The sequence below is a fragment of the Bos javanicus genome, chromosome 25, assembly GCF_032452875.1.
Source record: "Bos javanicus breed banteng chromosome 25, ARS-OSU_banteng_1.0, whole genome shotgun sequence".
In the NCBI taxonomy this organism is placed as follows: domain Eukaryota; kingdom Metazoa; phylum Chordata; class Mammalia; order Artiodactyla; family Bovidae; genus Bos; species Bos javanicus.
Genome location: NC_083892.1, coordinates 3,703,935 through 3,727,543, shown reverse-complemented (window position 1 = coordinate 3,727,543; position 23,609 = coordinate 3,703,935). Strand labels below are relative to the sequence as shown.

The following is a 23,609-nucleotide window of genomic DNA, read 5'->3' as shown; positions in this document are numbered from 1 at the left end:
GATCATTAAATGATGAATGGATAAATAAATGACCACTCCTGGGTATCTACCCAAAGTCACGGGAAACAGGTCTTCAAACAAAAACTTACTCACGAATGTTCATAGCAGCATTATTCACAAGAGTCCAAAGGTGGAAATAACCCGTGTCCGTCAGCAGATGAACAAACAAAATGCGGTCTGTCTGTCTGCCCATGTTATTCAGTCATGGGAAAAAATGAACTTCTGATTTATGTGACAACATGTGAATGTTAGTTACTCAGTCATGTCTTAACTCTTTGCAAACCCATGGACTGTAGCCTGCAAGGCGCCTCTGTTTATGGGATTCTCCAGGCAAGTATACTGGAGTGGGTTGCCATTCCCTTCTCCAGGGCATCTTCCCGATCCTGGGATCAAACCCGGGTCTCTGGCATAGCAGGCAGATTCTTTACCATCTAAGCCATCAGGGAAACCCATGTTGCAACATGGTGAACCTTGAAAACATGATGCTGAGTGCAAGAAACCAGACACTAAAGGTCACATGCTGTGTGACTCATTTATATGAAATGTCCCAAATTGGCCAATCCAGAGAGTAGATTAGTGGCTTCCAGGGGCTGGGGGAAGGGGGAGTGAGGGGTCACTGCCTCACGGGTCTGGGGTCTCCTTCTGGGGGGATGGAAATGTGCCAGAACCAGAGAGAGGTGGTGCTAACACAACACTGTGAGTAACAAATGCCACGGGATTCATCACCTGAAAATTGTCAGTGGTTGATTTTATGTCACGTGAATGTTCCCACAATGAAAAATACACAAAGAAAAGGAGAGCAGTGAGGGCAGGGCCACTTAAACCAACAAACAACAGAAAAGCTTTCAATCAGGAAAAAAATTTAGACACATAGAGAGGAAAAAGACTAGAATCATGAACCCTGAAATACCCACTATGTAGATTTAGTCATTATTAACATATTGCTCCATCTGCCCTTTTTTTTCCCCCCTCTCTATTCAGCTGTGCTGTGCAGCTTGCCGGATCTTAGTCCCCAGACCAGGGATCGAACCCCTACAGTGGAAGTGCAGAGTCCTAACCCTGACCTCCAAGGAATTGATGCAGTGTTGGTTTTTCCTTTAAGTTATAGAAATCACAACATTCCACCCAAATATTTTAGTGATTTTCTTATATGACTGCAGTACCATTATCCCACCTAACATAATGAGCACTCATGCCTGAATTTGATCTAATTTCCAGCCAATTTTCAGAGTTGGAGCAACTGAAACATGGGAAGTCTCCTCATGTATTGCATTTGGTTGTTGTGACTCCTGAGACTCTTTCAATCTAGAGCAGTTTCTGTCCCACTTTTTTTCACCCTGCCATGGAATTATGGGAGAAAAACAGGTCAGTGGTTCTGCAGATAACTGAGTTACTTCAGCTGTAATTCTGCACGGATTTGTATGATTTTTACGACAAGTGTGTCCCGTATCTGTTTTGCTTATCGTCGTATCCTTCTTAACTAGAGGTACCCAATAGGTGGATGATGAGTGAATAACTCCTCACTTTACAGATGAGAAAACCAAGACTTGAACAGGTTCTGTAACTCAGGACACAATGCTGATCACAGCAGGGCTGGGACTCAGACCCCAAGTGCCTGATTCTAAACCCCAGTGCTTTTATCCACACCAGTCACACCAGCTGCAGGAACCACACAGCATGGAAGGGGTTAGCCTGACTTATCTTGTCTCTCTAGTGGACGGTACAAATGAAGGCTATGACTCCTTATCAACGTTTCCCCAGGGTCTGGCTCAACACAGGTGGTCCTTAAATGATGAATGGATAAATAAATGACCAGCAGGACGCTCCCTCTGCCCGCCACGTCCCTTTGCTTGTCCAGAGAGGAGTACTATGGTGGTCAATGTCCCACACGCTCCCCGACTATCACACTGAACAGGTCTGACCTGTGTAACCAACAGGACATTACAGAAGTGATGGAGTGTGACTTCTGTGGCTAAGTCAGAGAAGACATTGCAGCTTCTGTCTTGCTCTCTTGGATCATATGCTCCTGGCGGGGGGAACACTCGTTGCCGTGTTGTGAGGCTGCTCAAGCAGCCCTAAGGAGGCCACCGCGTGATGAGGAAGTGCCAAGTCTTGCTCACAGCTATGTGAGGGTGCTATCTTGGAAGTGGCTCTTCCAGCCCCAGTCAAGCCTCTGGACGACGCGGGCCCTGGACGACACCCTGACTGCAGCCTTGTGGGAGGCCCTGAGCCACCCAGTAAGCTGCTCCCAAATTCCTGACCCTCAGAAACTTTGAACGTTGCTGTCTTAAGGCACTAAATTTCAGGGTCGTTTGTTATGCAGGAGGTGGTGATTAATACAGAGCTCCTCACCTTGGTACGTACTTCTTTGTCCAACTGCTCCACAGCCTTCTTCCAGTCATCCTCATTGGCAACCACCCTGAAGAGCATGCCCTGAATCATTTCATTCAGCTGCGTGGCCACCGTGTCCAGGTCAGCCCGGCTTGCCTTGCCTGCCAGGGAGCTCTTGTCGGCCTTCTGGGGAGAGATGGGACTCAGGGAGGCAGGGCTGTGGGGGTGGGAGAAGAGGGGATCTTGGGGAGGTCAGATCACTTTGGTCAGTTGTTCTAGATAGGGACCCTGGATACCCAGCCTTGGCTTAAATTCAACCTTGGGGTCCGGCTCAAACACAGCTATTAGATCAAAGCCAGGGTTTTCCTGTGATGGGGAAGTTGAGGTATGGTTTTTAAGTTCACTTAACAAATTGACACAAACTATAATTCAGAAAGATACATGCAGGCCTGTGTTCATAGCAGCACTATTCACAATAGCCAAGACATAGAAACAACTAAAATGAACGACCAAAATCAACAGATGAATGGATAAAGATGTGGTGTGTGTGGCATGGAATATGACTTGGCCATAAAGAAGAACAAAATAATGCCATTTGCAGCAACACGGATGCAGCTAGAGATCAGCATACTAAGTGAATTAAGCCAGAAAGAGAAGGACAGGCACCACATGACATCATTTACATGTGGAATCTGAAGCATGACATGAATGAAGCTGTCTGTGAAACAGAAACAGCATCACAGACACAGGGAAAGACTGGTGGTTGCTGGGGGAGGGGTCGGGAGAAAGACGGAGTTGGAGGTTGGAGTTAGCAGATGTAAGCTTTTATACATAGGATGGATAAACAACAAGGCTCTACCGTATAGCACAGAGAACTATATTCAATATCCTGGGATAAACCATAATGGAAAAGAATGCATATACATGTATATATACCATGTACATTGGGCTTCCCTGGTGACTTAGATGGTAAAGAACTTGCCTGCAATGCAGGAGGCCTGGGTTCAGTCCCTGGGTTGGGAGGATCCCTTGCAGAAGGGAACGGGAACCCACTCCAATATTCTTGCCTGGAGAATCCCATGGACAGAGGAGCCTGGTGGGCTACAGTCCACGGAGTCACAGAGAGACAGACACGACTGCGTGTCTAACACTTTCACTGTGTGCATCGCTTTGCTGTACAGCAGTAATTAACATTGTAAAACAACTAAACTTCAGTTTAAAAAATTGTCACTAATCCTGAGTCGCTGACAATTAGAACTGGTGGGACAACTTTTGAGAACTTCCCCCGGATTTTCTATATGATAAAGGTGGATGGAAGCTTGGGAAGTCTGTGTGCCTGGCTTCGTGCTGGCTGGATGATTCCATTTCCCTCAGTGGGAGAGCCGGGCTCGGGGTCAGGGATGGAGTAGGGGAGAGGAGTCTCTGCTCACTCACCTCTTTCAACTCCTGCTCCATCTCATTTCGGTCTGCCTTGTACATTTCTAGGTTTCTTAGTTGAGCATAGACAACCTAAGAACAGAGGCGGAGGGATGTCAGTCGTCCTCAGGGGTCCTGAGGACAGCCTCTGCCTTCAGCCTCCGCCCTAGGAAGGGAGCAGTGGGGCGGGGTGGACAGCAGGCGGGCTGGCACAGGGAAAGGCTTGAGCTCCAGGTTTCCAGATCAAAAGGGAAGGAACGGGGGCTCGGGACAACCTGTCCCCTTGGGGGTGGCATCATAGAACTCTGCGACACAGGAAAGGAAGGAAGACTGGAGGAAGGAACGCACAAACCAGAGCTGATGCTTTGGGCCCCTAGATGTTTGAGGCAAGCGCATCTCTTCTGATCTGTAATGGAGTCTCTACATCAAGCAAGCACTTATATGCGACACGCACTGTGCCCCGTGTCAGGCGAAAACCCTCACTTCCCACCCCCATGACTCCACAAAGAACCAATTCCCTGCATCAATTCTGCCCTATCTCCACTGACTGGACCCTCCACACGACAGGAGCAGCCAGCTTCCCTGTTGGGAAGAGCCTCGATCTACTGGGCCATGTCCCCAGCAGTGGGGGAGGTCACTCTCCCTCCAAAACTGGAAATAGGCTTCTTCTTCTCCCTTCATATCTGGTCTCCCTTTCACTCTCAGAAACAGAACCCCCATCTTTCAGCTGGCATCTGGCCACCCAGAATCATGACTGTATTTCACAGCCTCCTTTATAGCTTGATGTGACCACTGAAGTATAAATGGAAGTGGGTAGCTGTTCTCTTCACTGCTGGCTTAGACACAGAGTTAAATCATTGGAGCACCAGCAGCTGTCTTGGACCATGAGGTGACCTTGTGAACAGAAGTCACACACCAAGGAGCTCTATACCAGCTCTGAGTTTCTTGAACATAAAAGAGAAATACGGGGTTTCCCTGGTAGTTCAGTGGTAAAGAACCCGCCTGTCAAGGCAGGACATGCAGGCTCCATCCCTGGGTCAGGAAGATCCCCTAGAGAAGGAAATGGCAATCCACTCCAATATTCTTGCCTGGGGAATGCCATGAACAGAGGAACTTGGTGGGCTACAGTCCATTGGGGTCGCAAACAGTCAGACATGACTGAGCGACTAACAACAAAAAACAAAAGAGAAATACACTTATGACTTAAGTCAGCTATTTGGGGGGTTTATGTTATTTGAAGACAAACCTAATTTTAATTAACACAAAGCTTCTTCACATCACCTTGCGCCCAGGTGGGTCTCAAAGTCTAGTACAGGTGGTGGAGGTGGGGACGGGAGCTCCTGCCCTGCCTGGAGTCAGGCTTTTTCCTCCAACCCCACGTTAGTGGGGAGCTGACCTTCTGGAGTCATCAGGCCTGACAAGAACACTTAGAGCCCCATTTGGCTGATCCTAATTAAAATCTAGAAATATAGAGAAGATGGGACCCTCTAACTTCCACTGCCAGGGTTACCCATGCACGGGGTAGACTAAGGTCCTTCCCAGAATTTACACCTTCCCAGAACCTGTGAACGTGGCCTTATTTGGAAATGGCTCTTCGCAGGTGAAATCAGTTAAGATGTGCTCACACATGGATGAGGAGGCCACGTGAAGAAACAAAGAAGAAGGTCACGTGACAATGGAGGCAGAGACTCGAGCGATGCGTCTACAAACCAAGGAACACCTGGAGCTGCTAGAAGCTAGGAGAGGCCAAGAAGGATCCCCCCTGAAGCCTTCAGACAGCGCGAGGGCCCGCCAGGACCTTGGTTCAGGGCTTTCAGCCTCCAAGAATTGGGAAGAGTACATGTCTCTAGTTTTAAGTCACATGGTTTGTGGTTATATGTTACAGCAGCCACAGAAAGCCCAGTAAGTGGCAGAATCGGGATTGAAACCCAGGCCTATCTAACCACAACGGAAGGCCGCCTCCCAACCGGCTGGTTACTCTGCCTGAATCTGTTTCCTCCTTGCTCAAATGGCATTAATATCACTCCTGCTCCGAGGAAGCCGAGGGGACTAGAAATGGCATCTTCCTAGAAGGGTTAGCATTCGATACATGTCACCTCTCGTATCAGTCCTCTCCTGCACCCAGCCAGAGCCTTGGATATCACTGATTGTTCCAAGAACAGCTTTGGATGTATATAACTGATTCACTTGGCTGTACGGCAGAAACTAACACAATATTATAAATCAACTGTACTCCGATAGGAATTTTAAAAAAAGAAAATAAAAAGAATGGTTTTGGGGATTTCCCTGTTGATCCCGTGGTTAAGACTTCACCTTCCAAAGCAGGGGAGTGTGGTTTGATCCCTGGTTGGGGAGCTAGTGGTCCCATATGCTTCTTGGCCAAAAAACCAAAACATAAAACAAGCAATACTGTAACAAATTCAATAAAGACTTAAAAAATGGTCCACATCAAAAAAAAAAAAAAAGAGGTCCTGGAATGCAGCCTGTAGCTTATAAAAGATGCCTGCCCGTTTGCAAAGGGCAGATAGTGTGTTCACATTTCCATACTGAGTCGGAAAGAGTTCTGTTCTCATTCACTTTCCTGCTGCATCCTTTGTGAGAAACGCTCCCAAAGCAGCAGTCTGAGGTGATGGAAATGCTTCCATCTGGATGGTGCTGACATGGCTGCACAAAGAGGCAAAAATGAGTCAAGCGGCTATGCTTCAAGCCTGGGCATTTTACTGTGTGTAAATCATGCTTCGATTAAAGACAAACAAATGCTATCACTCCCCCGCGAGAAACACAGAAGGGCCCGGGCGTTGTCCGTCTTCTTGACCGCTGTATCTCGGGACCCTGGAAGGTCGCCTGGTGCGGAGTGAAGGCTCAGTCACGTGGGCCGAATGACGCAGGGGTGATGGGGTTTCTCGTGCCACTTGTTACGTCCAGAACGTTTTCTCCCAGCTTTCCAGGTAGAAGGCAGTGTTGGCGGCGTTTCTTCACTAGCCCCGCTGCTGCAACAGAACCCGGGAGGGTGTCTGCCTCCCTCCTCTCTCTGCTGGAAGGGCTCCATGGGGCTGCTGATGATTCGCAGCCTGTGTTCATTTAAGAACTATTTGATGAAGTGTGCTATATACAAAGCCCCGCTCCAGATCCTTCTGGGGTCCACTTTTAGAAGCAATTAGCTCTTGTTGGCACGAGGGGCAGGAAGGAAGTCTGGACAAAGGCTGACTTAGTCCATTCAGCCTGTTGGGCCAAACTCCTCTTGAGCTTCTCTCAACGAGGGACCAGTGACGGCTTTCTGGAGGCAGATTCTGAGCCCCCTTCTCCTACCCTGAGCGGAGTGGGATGTGGTACTGGACCCACATCAGACATGCCGGATGAACTGGTCCTGGTCTCCAACCAGGAAGGGTTCCAGTAGGTCCCTAGACACAGCATCCCAGCCTTTCTGAAAAGCAGTGGCTAAACAAGAGCCCAGGGTTGGCAAGAGACGGCGCACTTCCTGATCCTAGTACTCACAAGTGTCTCGGCCCAAGACTGTGTATCCTGTGCCCACACACGGCCCTGGCGCTCCCTTCCTCTCCGCTCAGGCTGGGCATCAGCTCTCCTTCGATAAGCTTTCCTCCCGTCCAACTTGCCCTGTGCAGGCTGGCTTGGTCACTCCGTGTGATGACCTTGGGAGGGGAGCTCTGCCCTCCCCTCTGGCTCCCCACATCCTAGGGCGTCCCACCAACAGCCCCTGACTTGGAATGGAAAGCCCCCACAGGAACCACCTCAGGTGGCTCTGTTTGGGATTTTGTCTCATTACACCCCCGGGAGAAAAGGTCACCTCCTCCCCACTGGGAAGGACGGTGATCTTTTCTCTGAAGATCTGGGATGCCTCCGGGACAAGGCTCAGACCAGAATGGTCCCGAGGACCATCAGGCTGGGGTGGTCAGGGCAGCCCAGCCAGCCCACGGGAGGAGGTGTCTGGCTGAGTGACCCCTGGGAGGTGCTTTTCAGGGTCCTCACATTTCTCATGTCAGACGCCGCTGTTCCATCCAGTCCCTGTGGCGTGAGCGCTCAGACAATAAGCCAGTTTAGGGGAAAGGTTAGAGACATGCACAGCTGGTGCCAGAAATCCTCCTATTCATTCACTGATTCGTTCACTCGGCGCCAGGTGGGGGTGACCCCAGTGGTGAACGAGAAAGACCGTGTTCAGGTGCTCTGGTGTATGTGTGGGGGTGGGGTGGTGGGGTTGGTTTGCTTTTTGTGGCTGTCTACTTCACACACAGTGAAATGCCAGGAGAGTGTCCCTGGTTCCCCTGCCTTTGGGCTATCTGTGAAACCTCTGGGAAGAGTCTCAACGTTCTGATGAGGAATCCTCCCCACTCTGGGCCTCCCAGACCTCCGGACCTTTAACTCATCCAGGCGAATCTGGAGCCTGTTCACTGCCCTGTCCAGCACGATGTGGTGGTCCTTTATCATCTCGATCTGGTGGCCCCAAACTCTCTCAAGTTCCTCCTCCTACACAGGAGACACAGACATCTGAGGCCTCTTCTCTTGAGGTTGCCACGGCAGGGAAGGGACTTGAAGAGGGTACTAGCCTGGGGTAGCTTCCAGCCCACAGCCTCCTAAACCCTGTCAGGGGAACCGTACAGCCGCCCAACCTTGGGAGCCCCGCCCCAGATGGAGCAGATCAGCTTTCTTTCCGCTCCGGGACAGATGGTGCTTCTTCGTCTGGAAGGGCAGGACCTGCCCTGGCTCTGGCCATGGACTCTGCGGTCACCTCAAACCATCATCTTCTCAATGCCTTTTCTGGCCAGGACACTGACCTTCATCCTGGATTTCTGGAGGTTGCCAATCTTTTCCTGCAAGATGTCCAATGTTGACCCAAGCTTGGAAGAGGCTCCCATGTTAGCTGAAAGCAAAGGAGTGGGTGGCTGTCAGGGACAGGGATGGGGAAAAATGCTTCTAGAGCTCTATCTGCTTCTGTTATGAAGTATCTAAGATGATGTCTTCCAATAGAAGGAAGCTGTGAGCTTGGGGGCCTTTGAGGTCATCTAAAATTTTCTAGTGACATCTTTTAAAAGAAAAATCTAAAAATTAGCAGGTGAAATTAATTTAAAAAATCTTTTTAACCCACTCTAATCCAAAATTGTACAGGAGGCAGTGATCAAGACCATCTCCAAGAAAAACAAATGCAAAAAGGCAAAACGGTTATCTGAGGAGACCTTACAAATAGCTGAGAAAAGAAGAGAAGTGTAAGGCAAAGGAGAAAAGGATATACCCATTTGAATGCAGAGTTCCAAAGAATAGCAAGAAGAGATAGGAAAGCCTTTCTCAATGATCAATGCAAAGAAATAGAGGAAAACAATAGAATGGGAAAGACTAGAGATCTCTTCAAGAAAATTAGAGATACCAAGGGAACATTTCACGCAAAGATGGACACAATAAAGGACAGAAATGGTATGGACCTAACAGAAGCAGAAGATATTAAGAAGAGCTGGCAAGAATACACAGAAGAACTGTACAAAAAAGACCTTCACGACCAAGATAATCACGATGGTGTGATCACTCACCTAGAGCCAGACATCCTGGAACGTGAAGTCAAGTGGGCCTTAGGAAGCATCACTAAGAACAAAGCTAGTGGAAGTGATGGAATTCCAGTTGAGCTATTTCAAGTCCTAAAAGATGATGCTGTGAAAGTGCTGCACTCAATATGCAGGCAAATTTGGAAAACTCAGCAGTGGCCACAGGACTGGAAAAGGTCAGTTTTCATTCCAATCCCAAAGAAAGGCAATGCCAAAGAATGCTCAAACTACTGCACAATTGCACTTGTCTCACACACTGGAAAAGTAATGCTCAAAATTCTCCAAGCCAGGCTTCAACAGTATGTGAACCGTGAACTTCCTGATGTTCAAGCTGGTTTTAGAAAAGGCAGAGGAACCAGAGGTCAAATTGCCAACATCCACTGGATCATCGAAAAAGCAAGAGAGTTCCAGGAAAACATCTACTTCTGCTTTATTGACTATGCCAAAGCCTTTGACTGTGTGGATCACAACAAACTGGAAAATTCTTAAAAAGATGGGAATACCAGACCACCTGACCTGCCTCCTGAGAAATCTGTATGGAGGTCAAGGAGCAACAGTTAGAACTGGACATGGAACAACAAACTGGTTCCAAATTGGGAAAGAAGTATGTCAAGGCTGTATATTGTCACCCTGCTTATTTACCTTATATGCAGAGTACATCATGAGAAATGCTGGGCTGGATGAAGCACAAGCTGGAATCAAGATTGCTGGGAGAAATATCAATAACCTCAGATATGCAGACGACACCACACTTATGGCAGAGGGTGAAGAGGAACTAAAGAGCCTCTTGATGAAAGTGAAAGAGGAGAGGGAAAAAGTTGGCTTGAAACTCAACATTCAGAAAACGAAAATCATGGCATCTGGTCCCATCACTGGGATGGGGAAATAGATGGGGAAACAGTGGAAATAGTGACAAACTTTATTTTTCTGGGCTCCAAAATCACTGCAGATGGTGATTGCAGCCATGAAATTAAAAGACGCTTGCTCCTTGGAAGGAAAGTTATGACCAACCTAGACAGCATATTAAAAAGCAGAGACATTACTTTGCCAACAAAGGTCCGTCTAGTCAAAGCTTTGGTTTTTCCAGTGGTCATGTATGGATGTGAGAGTTGGACTATAAAGAAAGCTGAGCACCGAAGAATTGATGCTTTTGAACTATGGTAGTGGAGAAGACTCTTGAGAGTCCCTTGGACTGCAAGGAGATCCAACCAGTCCATCCTAAAGGAAATCAGTCCTGAATATTCATTGGAAGGATTGATGCTGAAACTGAAGCTCCAATACTTTGGCCACCTGATGCGAAGAACTGACTCATTTGAAAAGACCCTGATGCTGGGAAAGATTGAAGGCAGGAGGAGAAGGGGACGACAGAGGATGAGATGGTTGGATGGCATCACCGACTCAATGGACATGAGTTTGAGTAAGCTCCAGGAGTTTATGATGGACAGGGAAGCTTAGCGTGCTGCAGTCCATCGGGTTGCAAAGAGTCAGACATGACTGAGCAACTGAACTGAACTAAACTGAATCCAAAATAGTATCATTTTGGGAATTCCCTGGCAGTCCAGTGGTTAGGATTCCATGCATTCATTGCTGAGGGCATGGGTTCAATCCCTGGATGGGGAATGAAGGTCCCAGGAGCTGCAGGGCCAAAAAAAAAAAAAAAAAAAGCATCATTTTAACATGTGATCAACAAAATGTTTAACAATATTTCACATTTTTGTTTTTGTAGTAAGCCCTCAATATCCAATGTGCACTTTTAGATTAGATTTTTTTTTTTTTAATGTGGACCATTTTTAAAGTCTTCATTGATTTTCATACAATGTTGCTTCTGTATTACGTTTTTGTTTTTTTTGGCCACGAGGTATGTGGGGTCTTAGCTTCCTGACCAGGGATCAAATCCATGCCCCCTGCATTGGAAGGCCAAGTCTTAACCACTGGACCACAGGGAAGTCCCTGGTGTGCACTTTATATTTGGATCACATGAGAACTTGAACTTGCCCCATTTCAGATATTTGACAGTTTTGTGGTATCCTACTAGATAGCTCAGGCCTAGGGAAATCTCTCTGGAATTTACTGCCCTTCCAGAAATGGTCCTGAGTAAAACTATGGCATGTTTACTTCTGGGAGTTCATGAAATGTATTATCACACAACAAGATGCAAAGACAGGTTTAACAAGAAAGGAGTGGGGTAACAAAAAGTACCCTATATCCCGTTTCAGAGGAGAGGCCAAAAAGTGATGTCCAGGGCACAGCTAGGAGGGTACGAGAAGCTGCAGCCACGACACGTTTACAAGCTATCTTTAGTTTTCTTAACAAAAGTGGCAGCTGGTCAGAGGTAGAGTTTGGGCTACTACGACTTTGTTTTATATTTAAATTCATGACCGTCATAACCTGAGCTGTGCCCCAGGATTCAGAAATTGACGTGGATCTTTTTGGCTGCTCGAAGTTCTACTTTTTCAGGATCCGTGGGACGGCACCTGCCCACCAAGGGTGGTGCCACATATGGATTCGACTTGGGCTAATTCAACTATTACACTTGGCAGAGAGCACAAAAGCAAGATAAGGATTCAAACAGGCGAGGACAGTAGAGTTCAAAGTGGGTTCCCTGCGTCACCAGCATTATAAGCAGCATCCCCTGGAATGGGTTAAAAAAGAAAGTCCAGGGTCCTACCCAGATCAACAAGCCAGATGTGGGGCTAACCCCAGCAGTCTGTGACTTACCAAGACCCCCTGGGATGCTGAGGCAAGCTTAAGGTTCAGAACTTCTAGGGTAGGCCACTCCCCACCCTCCATTTCCCACAGTGAACATATGCTCATGGTGTGCGTGAACTGGGAGCATAAATCTATCAGTCCTGTGTGCTCAGTCGTGTCCAACTCTGCAGCCCCATGGACTGTAGCCCACCAGGCTCTTCTGTCCATGGGGATTCTCCAGGTAAGGATACTGGAGTGGGTTGCCATTTCCTATTCCAAAGGATCTTCCTGACCCAGGGATGGAACCTGTGACTCTTGCGCCTCCTGTACTGGCAAGCGGGGTCTTTACCACCAGCACCACCTAGGAAGCCCCCTGTTGGTCCTACTGCCCCCTAGAACATGACTGGCCTTTAAGGAAATATATGTTTGCCCAGCTATTGTTCCTAATCCCAAACTGACCACATCATCCGGGGTCTGTTCAGTGCGCCTAGAAACTCTGGGTGATCTGAACTTATCAAAACACTGTAAGGCAGTACTGTTTTATGGACGATTGAAAGGGAATTTCCAAGAGTAATTCTGGCTAGTGCTTTTCCTCCTTAGGCACCAACTTTAGACTGTAACTACCCCTCTCCCTTAAGATAAGATCTCACTGTACATTCATTGTAAGAGAATAGACTAGTAAGAGATTAATTCTTAAGCCAAAGGAATGTTGGCTAATGGTGGTATTAGCCAAATGGTAACATTTTGTTGGGGTAGCTCAATGGAGAGGAGGTGCCTCTCAAAGGCCACAAGGAGGGCCTGAGCCCTCGTTACCCTTCCAGGAGTCAGGCCGGGCCTACCTAGATAAGTCATACGCTGCTGCAGGTTAGATGACAGCTGGGCAAACTCTTCTTTCAGGGTGTCGTGTCTGACAGGCATCTGGGCTATGTGGCTCATGGAATACCTGACGGCCTTCTTCTTGTCTTCGGGGGTCGTGGCATGTTTAGCGGCTAGCATGGCCTGGGACAGGGCCGTGTCGGGAGAGACAAAGACAGAAGAGTATGCAGGAGAGAGCAAGTCCTCATCCTCCACCTCCAGCAAGTCCTCCACCTCGGCCCCGGAGAAGGCCCCGCGTGAGGGCCCCGCTCCCAGAAATTCTGCAAGGACCCCTAAGGGCCCGGCTGTGGCCGCGGCTGTTGCTACAGTGGCCAATTTGGTGGCAGGGGCGTCCCTGATCAGCTTGGCAGTGGCCTTGGCCGCCCGGGCTGCTGATGTGGCCACATCAGAGGTGTAGGAGGCAGCGGCCGCGGCCATGAGGTCAGCGCTGGGTTTCATCTGCTGAACGGCAGACCGGAATCCCTTAGGGAGGCCTCCTGGCGGGATCTCAGCCCTCGGGGCTCTGTCCCGAGGGCCTTCCCTTTCCACGGAGGAGTATTCTTCCTCCTTTTCTGAGAGAGCAGAGAGCTTGGACATGTCTCCCGGGTAGTACATGGACTGCTGCAAACGAGGCCAAGCTGAGCCCAGCTCCATGGCTGGGGGTGGGGCCCTGAAGTCCCGGAACCTGGCAGGCGGGAAGCCCATTGGGCGTAGGCCAGGCTGGAAGCCCCAGAAAGGCCCAGGGCTGGTCCCGGGAAAGCCTCTGGGAGGAGGCCAGCCTTGTGGTGGTACAGTCCAGGATCCTGATGGTGTGGGTTGAAGGCCCAGGGCAGGTTCCAATTCAGGGGCAGGCCCGGGTCCGAACGCAGGCCCAGGCCCAGGAGCAGGCCTGGGTCCGAACACAGGCCCAGGTCCAGATAAAGGCCCAGGTCCAGGCGCAGGCCCAGGTCCAGGTGAAGGCCCAGGTCCAGGTGCAGGCCTGGGTCCCAACACAGGCCCAGGCCCAGGCGCAGGCTCTGGCACCTGGGGCTGGTCTGGCCCCTCGGCCCCAAGGAGCAAAGCTGTTTGGGCAGGCTCCTCCTCCAGCAGCTGCCCTGGCGCCTGGTACTGCCAGACGGTCTCTAGGAACCTGGGGTGCTGGATGGCTTCTGAGAAGTGGCTGGGACGGCCTCCTCCGCGGTCCTCGGCTGTCTGGGCAACGGCGGTCTCCGAGGCGAGCTCCGCGATCTGCCACAGTTCGGAGTCTCCCAGCAGTTGTGGAGCAGCTCCCTGTGGGATGTGGGGCTGGGCTGGTGGGGCTGCTCTGGACCAGCTCATGGTCACCCTGCCCCCTACCCTGTCACTTGTCCCTCCCTGACCCCGGTCCCCCTCTGCCACATCCTTCACTTACTGGGATGAACATGGCCTCATGGAGACTGCTCCAGAGCACCAGGTCCTCGGGTTTGGGGATGGCAGTCACCTTGCTCTGGAGAGAAGTCTGCAGGTGGGATGGGGAAGGAGGTGGGGAACAAGGATTGTGAACCCAGAGGGTACGGTGCTCTCAGTGGCTTCCTCCTCCACACTTGCAAATAGAGGGGCCTTTCCAGACTGTTCTCCTCTTCCCCCCTCCCTGCTGCCACGCACCCCTGGGCCTGGAGGGCGTGGATCTGGGGTGGGAGTATGGGGCTGGACCCTCACCACTTCCCGCTGCAGTGCACTCATCTTCCGGTTCTGCCCTCTCAAATCTTCTGAGAAGGCGTCTATTCTTTGTGGACTGATCTGTCAAATGAGCCAAGCCTGTGAGCCAGAGTGTGCAGGGTCTGGTCCCAGCCCAGGTTCTTCCCCAGTGCAAATGCAAGGCCTTAGACTGAGAAACCGAGAGGGAAGAACAGTTTCCAAAACAAGTGTTTCTCACGGAGTGGGAAAGGGTTCCTTGGGCAAATGGGAAATGCTAGGCTTAAAAATCATGTAAGGGGTTTCTGTACTGTAGGACATTGTAGAGCCTTCAGTAGACCAAAGTACATTAAGAATCTCCAAGAAGCAGGCTGAGAAGGCATTGTTGCCAAACAGATTTGACCAAGGATCCTATTTAGCATTTCATAATACAGTTTCCTGACAGTCCCCTTGCTGCTACAGAGGGGAGCTACCCAGCCCAAGAATGAAGTTCTCAGAGTTGCCACGATGACCAAATGTGTACACTGACCTGTACATTAGGGATGATAAGGTAAATAATGTTACTGGGGGCAAGTTGTAAAACCTCAGCCACAAAACTAGCTGGAGGGTGTGGAGGCCTGGCTTTCGAGCCCAGATCTGACTCACCGGCTGTGACCTTACATTTCAGGGATTCCATATCCTTTCACATCATGGTAATGTCTGGGTTGATATCCTTATGGCTACAGGAGATAGAACATATGCCTATGCAAGGTTTACTCTACTTTTCAGTGTGAACAAAGTTTCCCAGACAAAGAATAAGTATTCTCTTTCTGCTAAGTTGATGGACTTTAAGTCTGCAGCTTCTAGGACTTGAGAATGAAGCCAACCTGGAGGAAAGTACCACTGAAGGAGAAACCTTGATGTGGTATGAGCACCTTGATCTGGCTGTACCTGACAGCATTCCTGACATTTTTAGTAAACGAGACAATAAATTATTTTGCCTAAGGCAGAATGAATTAGGTTTCTGTTACTCACAAATGTCTTTTCACAGTAGGATGAGGGTCATGGTGGAAACTGCAGAGTTCAGTGGGATGGGCCAAGTGGCTGGGCCATGTCAGTCCCCTTCTCTTGCCCCCATATCTGTGTTCTTTGACTAAGAATAGGCTTCTTGGATCTATCTGGTCACCCCAGCCGCCAGAGGTTCAAGCAGCAGGACCACTATGAGGGATGCTGGGGAGGATCTACCTTCTCAAACACGTCTTTCAGCATGGCCACCTCCTTCCCGAGGGTTTCAACGGAGACCTTGAGTGCATAAATGTCTGTGAGCAGATCCTGCAGGGTTCTTATGGACTGAAGAGGGAAGAGGAAAGGAAAATGTGAAGTAGAGTGTAGTTAGCGGAAAAGACAGGTAAAGTGTGGAAGCTCTCTGGTGATGGTCATGGTTCTAGAAGTCTTCTTGACTCTTCCAAGGCCGAGGCTGGAACATATTCACAGGTCATAAAATGACAGTGATGTCAGTCGTGCTCTGAGCTCTCAGGGGGCCTAAGTGGGAAGGGGGCAACCCTGGGTGTGAATGTGTTCAGTAAGCAGGAGTCATTCATCATGAAACACCTCATGCCCTTTAGTGAGAACCACTGGAGGGTCAACAAGGCAGTTACTGGATTTACATTTTTGCTATGGTCTCTTTTGTTTCTTTTGCATTTATTTCTGCTCTAATGTTTAAGATTTCTTTCCTTCTACTAACAATGGTTTGTCAATTTTATTTATCCTTTCAAAGAACCAGCTTTTGGTTTTGTTGATTTTTGCTATGGTCTCTTTTGTTTCTTTTGCATTTATTTCTGCTCTAATTTTTAAGATTTCTTTCCTTCTACTAACAATGGTTTGTCAATTTTATTTATCCTTTCAATGGATTTACATTTTTAAAGGGTCCTTATGGCTGCATGTGTAGATTCACCCTGGGAGGTAAGGGGAAAAGCCAGAGGAGGAGGGAGGAGACTTCAAAGCAAGTGCTAATGGGTGCATTATAGCTCAGCTCCACCGATGACCCGGGCTGTTACTGCATTTTCCTAGATTTTGAAGTCCTCGATCATTAAATGGGTATGAAAAAATGTGGTAATGTATATAGAGGGTATAGTGCATAGTTAGGCATTCATATTAACACAAATAAAAAATGGTGAAATGGCAGAAGTCCTTCTTATCTGTGGCGGCAGTGGTGGCGGTTTAGTTGCTAAGTCATGTCTGATTCTTGTGACCCCATGGACTACAACCTGCCAGGCTCCTCTGTCCACGGGTAATTACATTAAATGTAAATGGTTGAAACTGAATTACATTAAATGTAAATGTAAACATTAAAAGGCACAGATTGGCAGAATACATAAGAAAATATGATCCAACTCATATTATCTATAAGAGACACGTTTTATTATCTATTTATTAATTTTAGGCTGTGCTGTGCAGCATGTGGGATCTTAGTTCTCCAACTAGGGATCTTTTAGTTGTGGTGTGCCGGATCCTTAGTTGTGCCATGTGGGATCTAGTTCCCTGACCAGAGATTGAACCTGGGCCCTCTGCATTGGGAGTGCAGAGAATCTCAGCCACTGGACATCAGCCAAGTCCTAAGATATAATAATTATAAACATACATACACCTAGTAGGGAAGCCCTAAAAACATATGCGGCAAAATCTGAGAGAATGGAAAGGAGAAATAGTTGAAGACTTCAATATCCCATTTTCAATAATGGATAAAACAGCTAGACAGAAGATCATCAAGGAAACAGGAGATATGAACATCACTATAGACCAACTGGATGTAGCAGACATCTGTAGGACACTCCACTCAACAGCGGCACGATGCACACAGGACATCCTACAGGATAGCCTATACTAAGGCTGTAAAACAAAACTCAGTACATTTAAAAAGACTGAAGTCATACAAAATGTATGATTTTTGTATAACAAAAATATATAACAATGGAATTAAATTAGAAATCAGTAGCATTTGATTTGGAATTTGAAAGTTCACAAATATATGGAAATTAAACAGCCCTGTCCTAACTAAACAAGGGGTCAAAGAAGAAATTGCAAAGGAAATTAGAAACACTTTGAGATGAGTTAAAATGAAAATGCTAGGACTTCCCTAGAGACCCAGTTGCTGAGACTCCCTGCCCCCAAGGCAGGAGGCCTGGGTTTGGTCCCTGGTCTTGGCACTAGAGCCCATATGCTGCAACTGAGTCTGCACGCCACAGCCGAAGATCCTGTGTGCAGCACAGCCAAACAAATAGATACATAAGCTTTTAAAAAATAAATAAGATGAAAACACAAACACACCAAAACCTATGGGATGTAGCTAACACAGTGCTTAAAGAGAAATTTTAGCTGGAAGTGACTATATTAACAAAGAAGAAGGATCTCAAATCAACAGTCTAGCCGTCAACCTTAAGACACTGGGGAAAGTAGATCAAAATAAACTTCAAAGGGATAGGAAAAATGAAATGATAAAGACTGGAGTGGAAACCAATGAAAGAGAAAATGAAGAATAACACGGGGAATCAATGAAACTAAAAGCTGGTTCTTTGAAAAGATCAACAATAAACCTTTTGCTAGATTGACCAAGAGAAAAAGAGAAGATTCAAATTACTAGCATGAGAAATGAAATAGGGAATACCGCTACTGACCCTACAGAGATAAAAAGAATTATGAAGGAATACTATGAACAGTTGTATGCCAACAAATTAGATAAGTTGGATAAGATGGACAAATTCCTAGAAAGACATAAACTTCCAAAGCTGACTCAAGAAAAAAATAGATAATCTGAATAGACCTGAAACAAGTAAAATGATTGAATTATCAAAACAAAAACAGCACATGAAAAAAGGCCAAGCCGGGTGGCTTCACCAGTGACTTTTATCAAACCTTTAAAGGAGAATTAACACCAACTCTTAACACATTACTGACTAGAGACGTATTAACGCTACCGGTGTTCGTTTCTACAAAAATCCCCGGATCAATAATGTGTTAACAAACTTCTCCAGGGACTTCCCTGGTGGTCCGGTGGTTAAGAATCCACCTGCCAATGGAGGGCACACAGGTTTGATCCCTGGTCCAGGAAGACCCGACATGCCACACAGCAACAAAGCCCACGCGCCACAAGTACAAGGACCACTCGCCTGGAGCCCGTGCTCAGCAACGAGAGAAGCCTCCGCAACGAGCAGCCCACACACCACAGCGAAGAGTAGACCCCACTCACTGCAACTGGAGAAAGTCTGTACACAGCAATGAGGATGTAGTGCAGCTAAGAATGAATAAATAAATAATAGATCTGGTAAGAAAAAAAAACAACCCCAAACTTTTCCAAAAAACAGAAGAATTCCTAACTCATTCTATAATGAGGCCAGTGTTGCACTGATAAAAATCAAAGACACCACAGGAAAACTACAATATGGATGCAAAACTCCTCAACAAAATGCTAGCAGCCTGAATCCATAAACATAGAAGACAAATAATCCAATTAAAAATGAGCAAAGATCTGAACAGACATTTCTCCAAAGATGATATACAAATGACCAATAAGCACACGAAAAGGTGCTCAACATCGTTAGTGACAGTCGCTCAGTCCTGTCTGACTCTTTGCAACCCCATGGACTGCAGCCCATACAATTGATAAATACATTTAGCAAAAAAAAAAAAAAAAAAAATTACTGATACATGCTACAGATAAACCTAAAGATATTATGGTAAGTGAGGAATGGGGCTCAAGGAGGCACAGGAATGGAGAATGACAGCTAATGGTTTAAGGGGGTTCTTTCCGGGTTGTTGATAATGTCCTAAAACTGACTGTGAAAGTTGCACACGTGTTAGTATACTAAAATCACTGCATTCTACGTGTGTGTGTGCTAAGTCATTTCAGTCATGTCTGACTCTTTGTGACCCCATGGACTGTAGCCCACCGGGCTCCCCTGTCCACGGGGTTCTCCAGACAAGAATAACTGGAGTGGGTTGCCATGCCCTCCTCCAGGGGATCGTCCCAATCCAGGGACTGGACCCATGTCTCTTATGTCTCCTGCATTGGCAGGCAAGTTCTTTACAACAAGAACCACGTAGGAAGCCCTGCATTGTATACTTCATTTTAAATTGAGGTACAGGGACTTCCGTGGCAGTCCTGTGCTTAAGACCTCACCTTCCAATGCAGTGGGTGCAGGTTTGATCCCTGTCCTGGGAGCTAAGATCCCACCTGCCTTGCAGCCAAAAAAAACCAAAACATAAAACTGAAGCAATTTGGTAACAACTTCAGTAAGCACTTTAAAAATGGTCCACATTAAAAAAAAATAATAAATTGAGTATAATTGGTATATAACATTGCTATACACTTTAAATGGATGAACTCTCTGTTATGTGGAATTTATCTCAATAAAGCTTTAAAAAACAGCATTTTTGTTTTACCTGGGGGAAACTGTCAACACTGTCTATTGGATAGTATTCATGAGTTATTGTTAATTTTGCTGGGAGTGATAATGGTATGAAGAGACCAGCTTTCCAAGGCCTTATCTGCTGGAGGTGAAAAAATGCTTTTCAGAGGAATCTACAAGGACCAGGTCCCCCATCCATGCAGGACTTCTCCCCCTCCCCTTGTCTCTCCAGGTGTAACCAGGAGGACTGAGTAACCTGAGCAGGTATCAACCTCCCTCCCATGGGGAAGTGCAGGGCAAACCCAGGAAAAATGGCCTGGCTGCCCTGAGGGCAACGGCTGCACCAGAGAGGAGGAAGACTCATCTCAAGAGGCGCTGGTCTCAAAGGCTCAGAGGTAAAGAATTACCTCAGGAGACACGGGTTCGATCCTTGCACTGGGAAGATCCCCTAGAGGAGGACATGGCAACCCACTCCAGTATCCTTGCCTAGAGACTCCCAGGGACAGAGGAGCCTGGCGGGCTAAAGTTCTTAGTGTCACAAAGAGTTGGAAATGACTGAAGCAACTTAGCATGCACAGTGGGACCTACGAGTGTATTTATGGAAATAGGGTGAGCCCGAACAATCTTAATATTAAATAACAAACAATGGTCCTTCATTTTCCCCCGTGAGGCTGGTGGCGGCCGGCCAGCAGGGGTTATCATCACAGATGAGATAACCGAGGCCTCAAGGAGACAGGCAGGGTCTTCTGAACAACTTTCTAGAGCTCCTGGTCAGGGCTGCCTGGGAACCTGTGATTCTGGAAGACTCCCTGGCGCCCAAAGTCTGGGTCGGCACCCCCATGGAAGTTATGGAGACGATGTACAGTGAGCCAGGAGCCCATGCTTTCTAACTCAGCACTTCTCAATGGGGCAGTCTGGCCCCCGTGGGCGTTTGGCCAAGTCTGGAGACATTCCTGGTTGTCATACTGAGGGGTGCCCTGTCCTCTAGTGGCTGGAGGCCAAGGATGCTTAGTGTCCTCAGTGCACGGGACACTCTCCACCACAGAGAAGCCTCTGGCCCCAGATGTCAACCATGCCGAGGGCTAGAAACTGCAATCTAAGCCTGCTTAGTGAGGCCCTGCTGTCCCGCCCCTGAGCCCCCAAACCCGGCAGTGTGCTGACCAGGAGCACCAACCCTCATGCCATGCCTGTAGGTCCTTCCAAGCCATCTCTCCAGACGTCCCCTGGGTGCCTGCCTTAGTCTCCAGGGCGCCATTCACCCTGTCTGGGATGGATGCTGGGGCTGGCAGGCTTGTCTTTCCCCATAAAGGGTGGCATTTGGTCTGCCAGACTGACTGATGCAGGCGGAGGTGGGGGGGATGGTGGGGGTAGGTTGCAGACTCTTAGCTAAGCAGCCTGTACCGCCCTAGAACCAGCTACCATGGCAACCCTAACAATGGGTCACCGTGGTAACCCCAGCATCCTCAGCCAGGCTGGGACTTGGTGACATTCTGTAACGGTAGTGGGGATATTCCTAGGTGTACAAGTAGTCCTCTGAGGGCGGCGTGACCAGTTCCGAACCTGTCCACCAGTCCACTGTGTGAGCTGGCTGGGACATTCCGGGTAATCGTGATTTCTAAAAGCCTTCATCCATCAAGGCAGGTTGCTCTGGAGGGGCTGACACCTCAGACACCATGCAGCTCTGAGGCCTGTGTAACCTGCCCTCAGCCACCCCTGCAGCCTGCTGTGTGTCTAGTAACAATTCTTGTCTTAAGGTCTATCTGTCTGTGGTTAGTACAGTCACTCTGGCTCTCTTCTGGCGGTTACTTGTGTGCAATGTCTCTTTCTATCCTTTTATTTCCAACCTGTTTGTCTTTGAATCAAAGTGTGTCTCTTGGAGACAGCATATGGGTTAGATGATGTTTTTTTTTTTTTTCTTTCTTTTAACTGCTTCTGCCAACCCCTGCTTTTTGTGCATATGGTAAAACACACAAAGCAATACTAAAGTGCACAATTTGGCGGCGTTCGGCACATTCACGAGTGTGTACGACCATCACCACTGTTTAGTGTTCCAGAACGTTTTCATCACCTCCAAAAGAAAGCCCATTCCCACCAGGACTCAACCCCCAGCCCCTGGCAACCGCCACTTTCTGTCACTACGGACTGGCCTATTCTGGGCAGATTGCCTGTGAACAGAGTCATGCACAGCGCGGTCCTCTGTGCCCAGAGGCTCTCACTGAGCACGGGGATTTACGGTTCACACTGCGCCGCTTTGCCCTCATCTCATCAGGCCACCTTGGCCAGAACAGACATCCAGCTCTGTGCTGAGCAGTTCCCACGCTTTATCTTGCTTAATTGTTGTAACAATCTTGGAAGGAGGAAGCCACGGCCGCCCCTCACCCTTCCGGGTGATAAGTGGCAGGGCATCTCAGCGTCCACATTCCTATGCCTTCCGCTTGCCCACTCAGCACAGGCTGAGTCTGGCTCCCCGTTTTGTAACCCTGACCTCTCTGCACCTCCGTTTCCTCATATGTAAGCTCAGGATAATGACAGCACCTGCCTCTTAAGAGTCGCTAAGAAGATTGATGGAGGAACAGATGTAGCACCTGGCTCACCTGGCACGCAGTGAGCTCTTATTCTCAAGATCACTCCCCCGGGGATGGGCCCAGTCGGGGAGCTAGGGCAAAAGGGAAATGAGGAGAAGGGGCATGAGACCCAGAAAAGTCAGACTGGTGAACTCTGGCCTGTCCTCCTTGTGGCCCAGCGACTCTGGGTTCTAGGAAGGGAGTTAGGCTTGTCTGATATCTCTACAAAACCCTGGCACCGGGGTTCCCACCTTTCTCAGCTTAAATGTAAAGCCTGGTGGCCCCTGTGTGTGGATACCGTCTGGGGTGCCTGCTAGTCGAGGCAGCGGGAACAGGCCCCGGGGGGCTCTAATTCTTAGGCACCACCCTGCCTGTCCGGCTAGGAGTGGACGTCTGACCCCAGGTATGCTGTCTCATTCTCTTACCTAAAAATTATAATCAGAAAACCTGGAGACTGGTGGCTGGAAGCTGAGACGTGTTAAAGCCATATTCAAGATGTAGGTTGAAGTGAAGGCTTTCACCCTATCAGGCCCGCCCACCTACTTTCTTCCTTTTTTGCTGCTGCTGAGAAACCCCTGCGTCCTTCAAAGTATACACTCCTTTGTTTAGAAAGAGTCTCAACCCAAATGCCCGTCAACAGCTGAGTGGTTAAACCCGATGTTGTCTGTCCCTACAACAAAATACTATTCAGCCATAAAAGGGGGTGAAGCACAGACCCAGGCTACAATGTGGGTGAACCTGGGAAATCTGGTGCTCAGAGAGAGAAGCCAGACACAAAAGGCCACATATTACACAATTCCATTTATGCAAAATGCCCAGATCTGGTAAATCTTCAGAGCCAGAGAGCAGGTGGGTCTTGTAGGGGGATGGGGAAGAGACATGGACACAGGGTTCCTTTTGGAGCCACGGAAACAGTTTAGAAGGGGGCGGGGGTGGTGCTCATATTACATTATCCATGAGCCAAAATGCCACGCGGTTGTTCGCTTTATGCTACGTGACTTGCACCTCAATTTAAAATAGAAGAGTGTTGGGGAGTTTCCTGGTGGTCCAGTGGCTAAGACTCCATGCTCCCTATGCAGGGGGCCCAGGTTCCATCTCTGGGTTACAGGGGACTAGATCCCACATGCTGCAACTAAGACCCGAGCTGCCAAACAAATAAAAATATTTTA

At 48.3% G+C, this 23,609-nt stretch overlaps 1 protein-coding gene across 8 annotated transcripts in view; it reads right to left on the bottom strand.

Annotated features, from left to right (window-relative positions):
• Nucleotides 1–23,609, bottom strand: part of C25H16orf96 (chromosome 25 C16orf96 homolog) — a 59,441-nt gene that overhangs the window by 10,989 nt on the left and 24,843 nt on the right. For 5 of the 8 annotated variants that reach the window (XM_061402491.1, XM_061402492.1, XM_061402489.1 and 2 more), the window contains 8 exons: nucleotides 15,717–15,821; nucleotides 14,517–14,597; nucleotides 14,230–14,316; nucleotides 12,824–14,108; nucleotides 8,538–8,623; nucleotides 8,119–8,229; nucleotides 3,766–3,840; nucleotides 2,353–2,517 (listed from right to left, as the gene is read on the bottom strand). In XM_061402491.1, the coding sequence (XP_061258475.1) occupies nucleotides 2,353–2,517; nucleotides 3,766–3,840; nucleotides 8,119–8,229; nucleotides 8,538–8,623; nucleotides 12,824–14,108; nucleotides 14,230–14,316; nucleotides 14,517–14,597; nucleotides 15,717–15,740 (1,914 nt within the window). In that variant the 5' untranslated portion in view covers nucleotides 15,741–15,821. The remainder of the gene's footprint in view (nucleotides 1–2,352; nucleotides 2,518–3,765; nucleotides 3,841–8,118; nucleotides 8,230–8,537; nucleotides 8,624–12,823; nucleotides 14,109–14,229; nucleotides 14,317–14,516; nucleotides 14,598–15,716; nucleotides 15,822–23,609) is intronic. The other 3 variants (XM_061402485.1, XM_061402488.1, XM_061402487.1) reach the window with 3 other exon arrangements.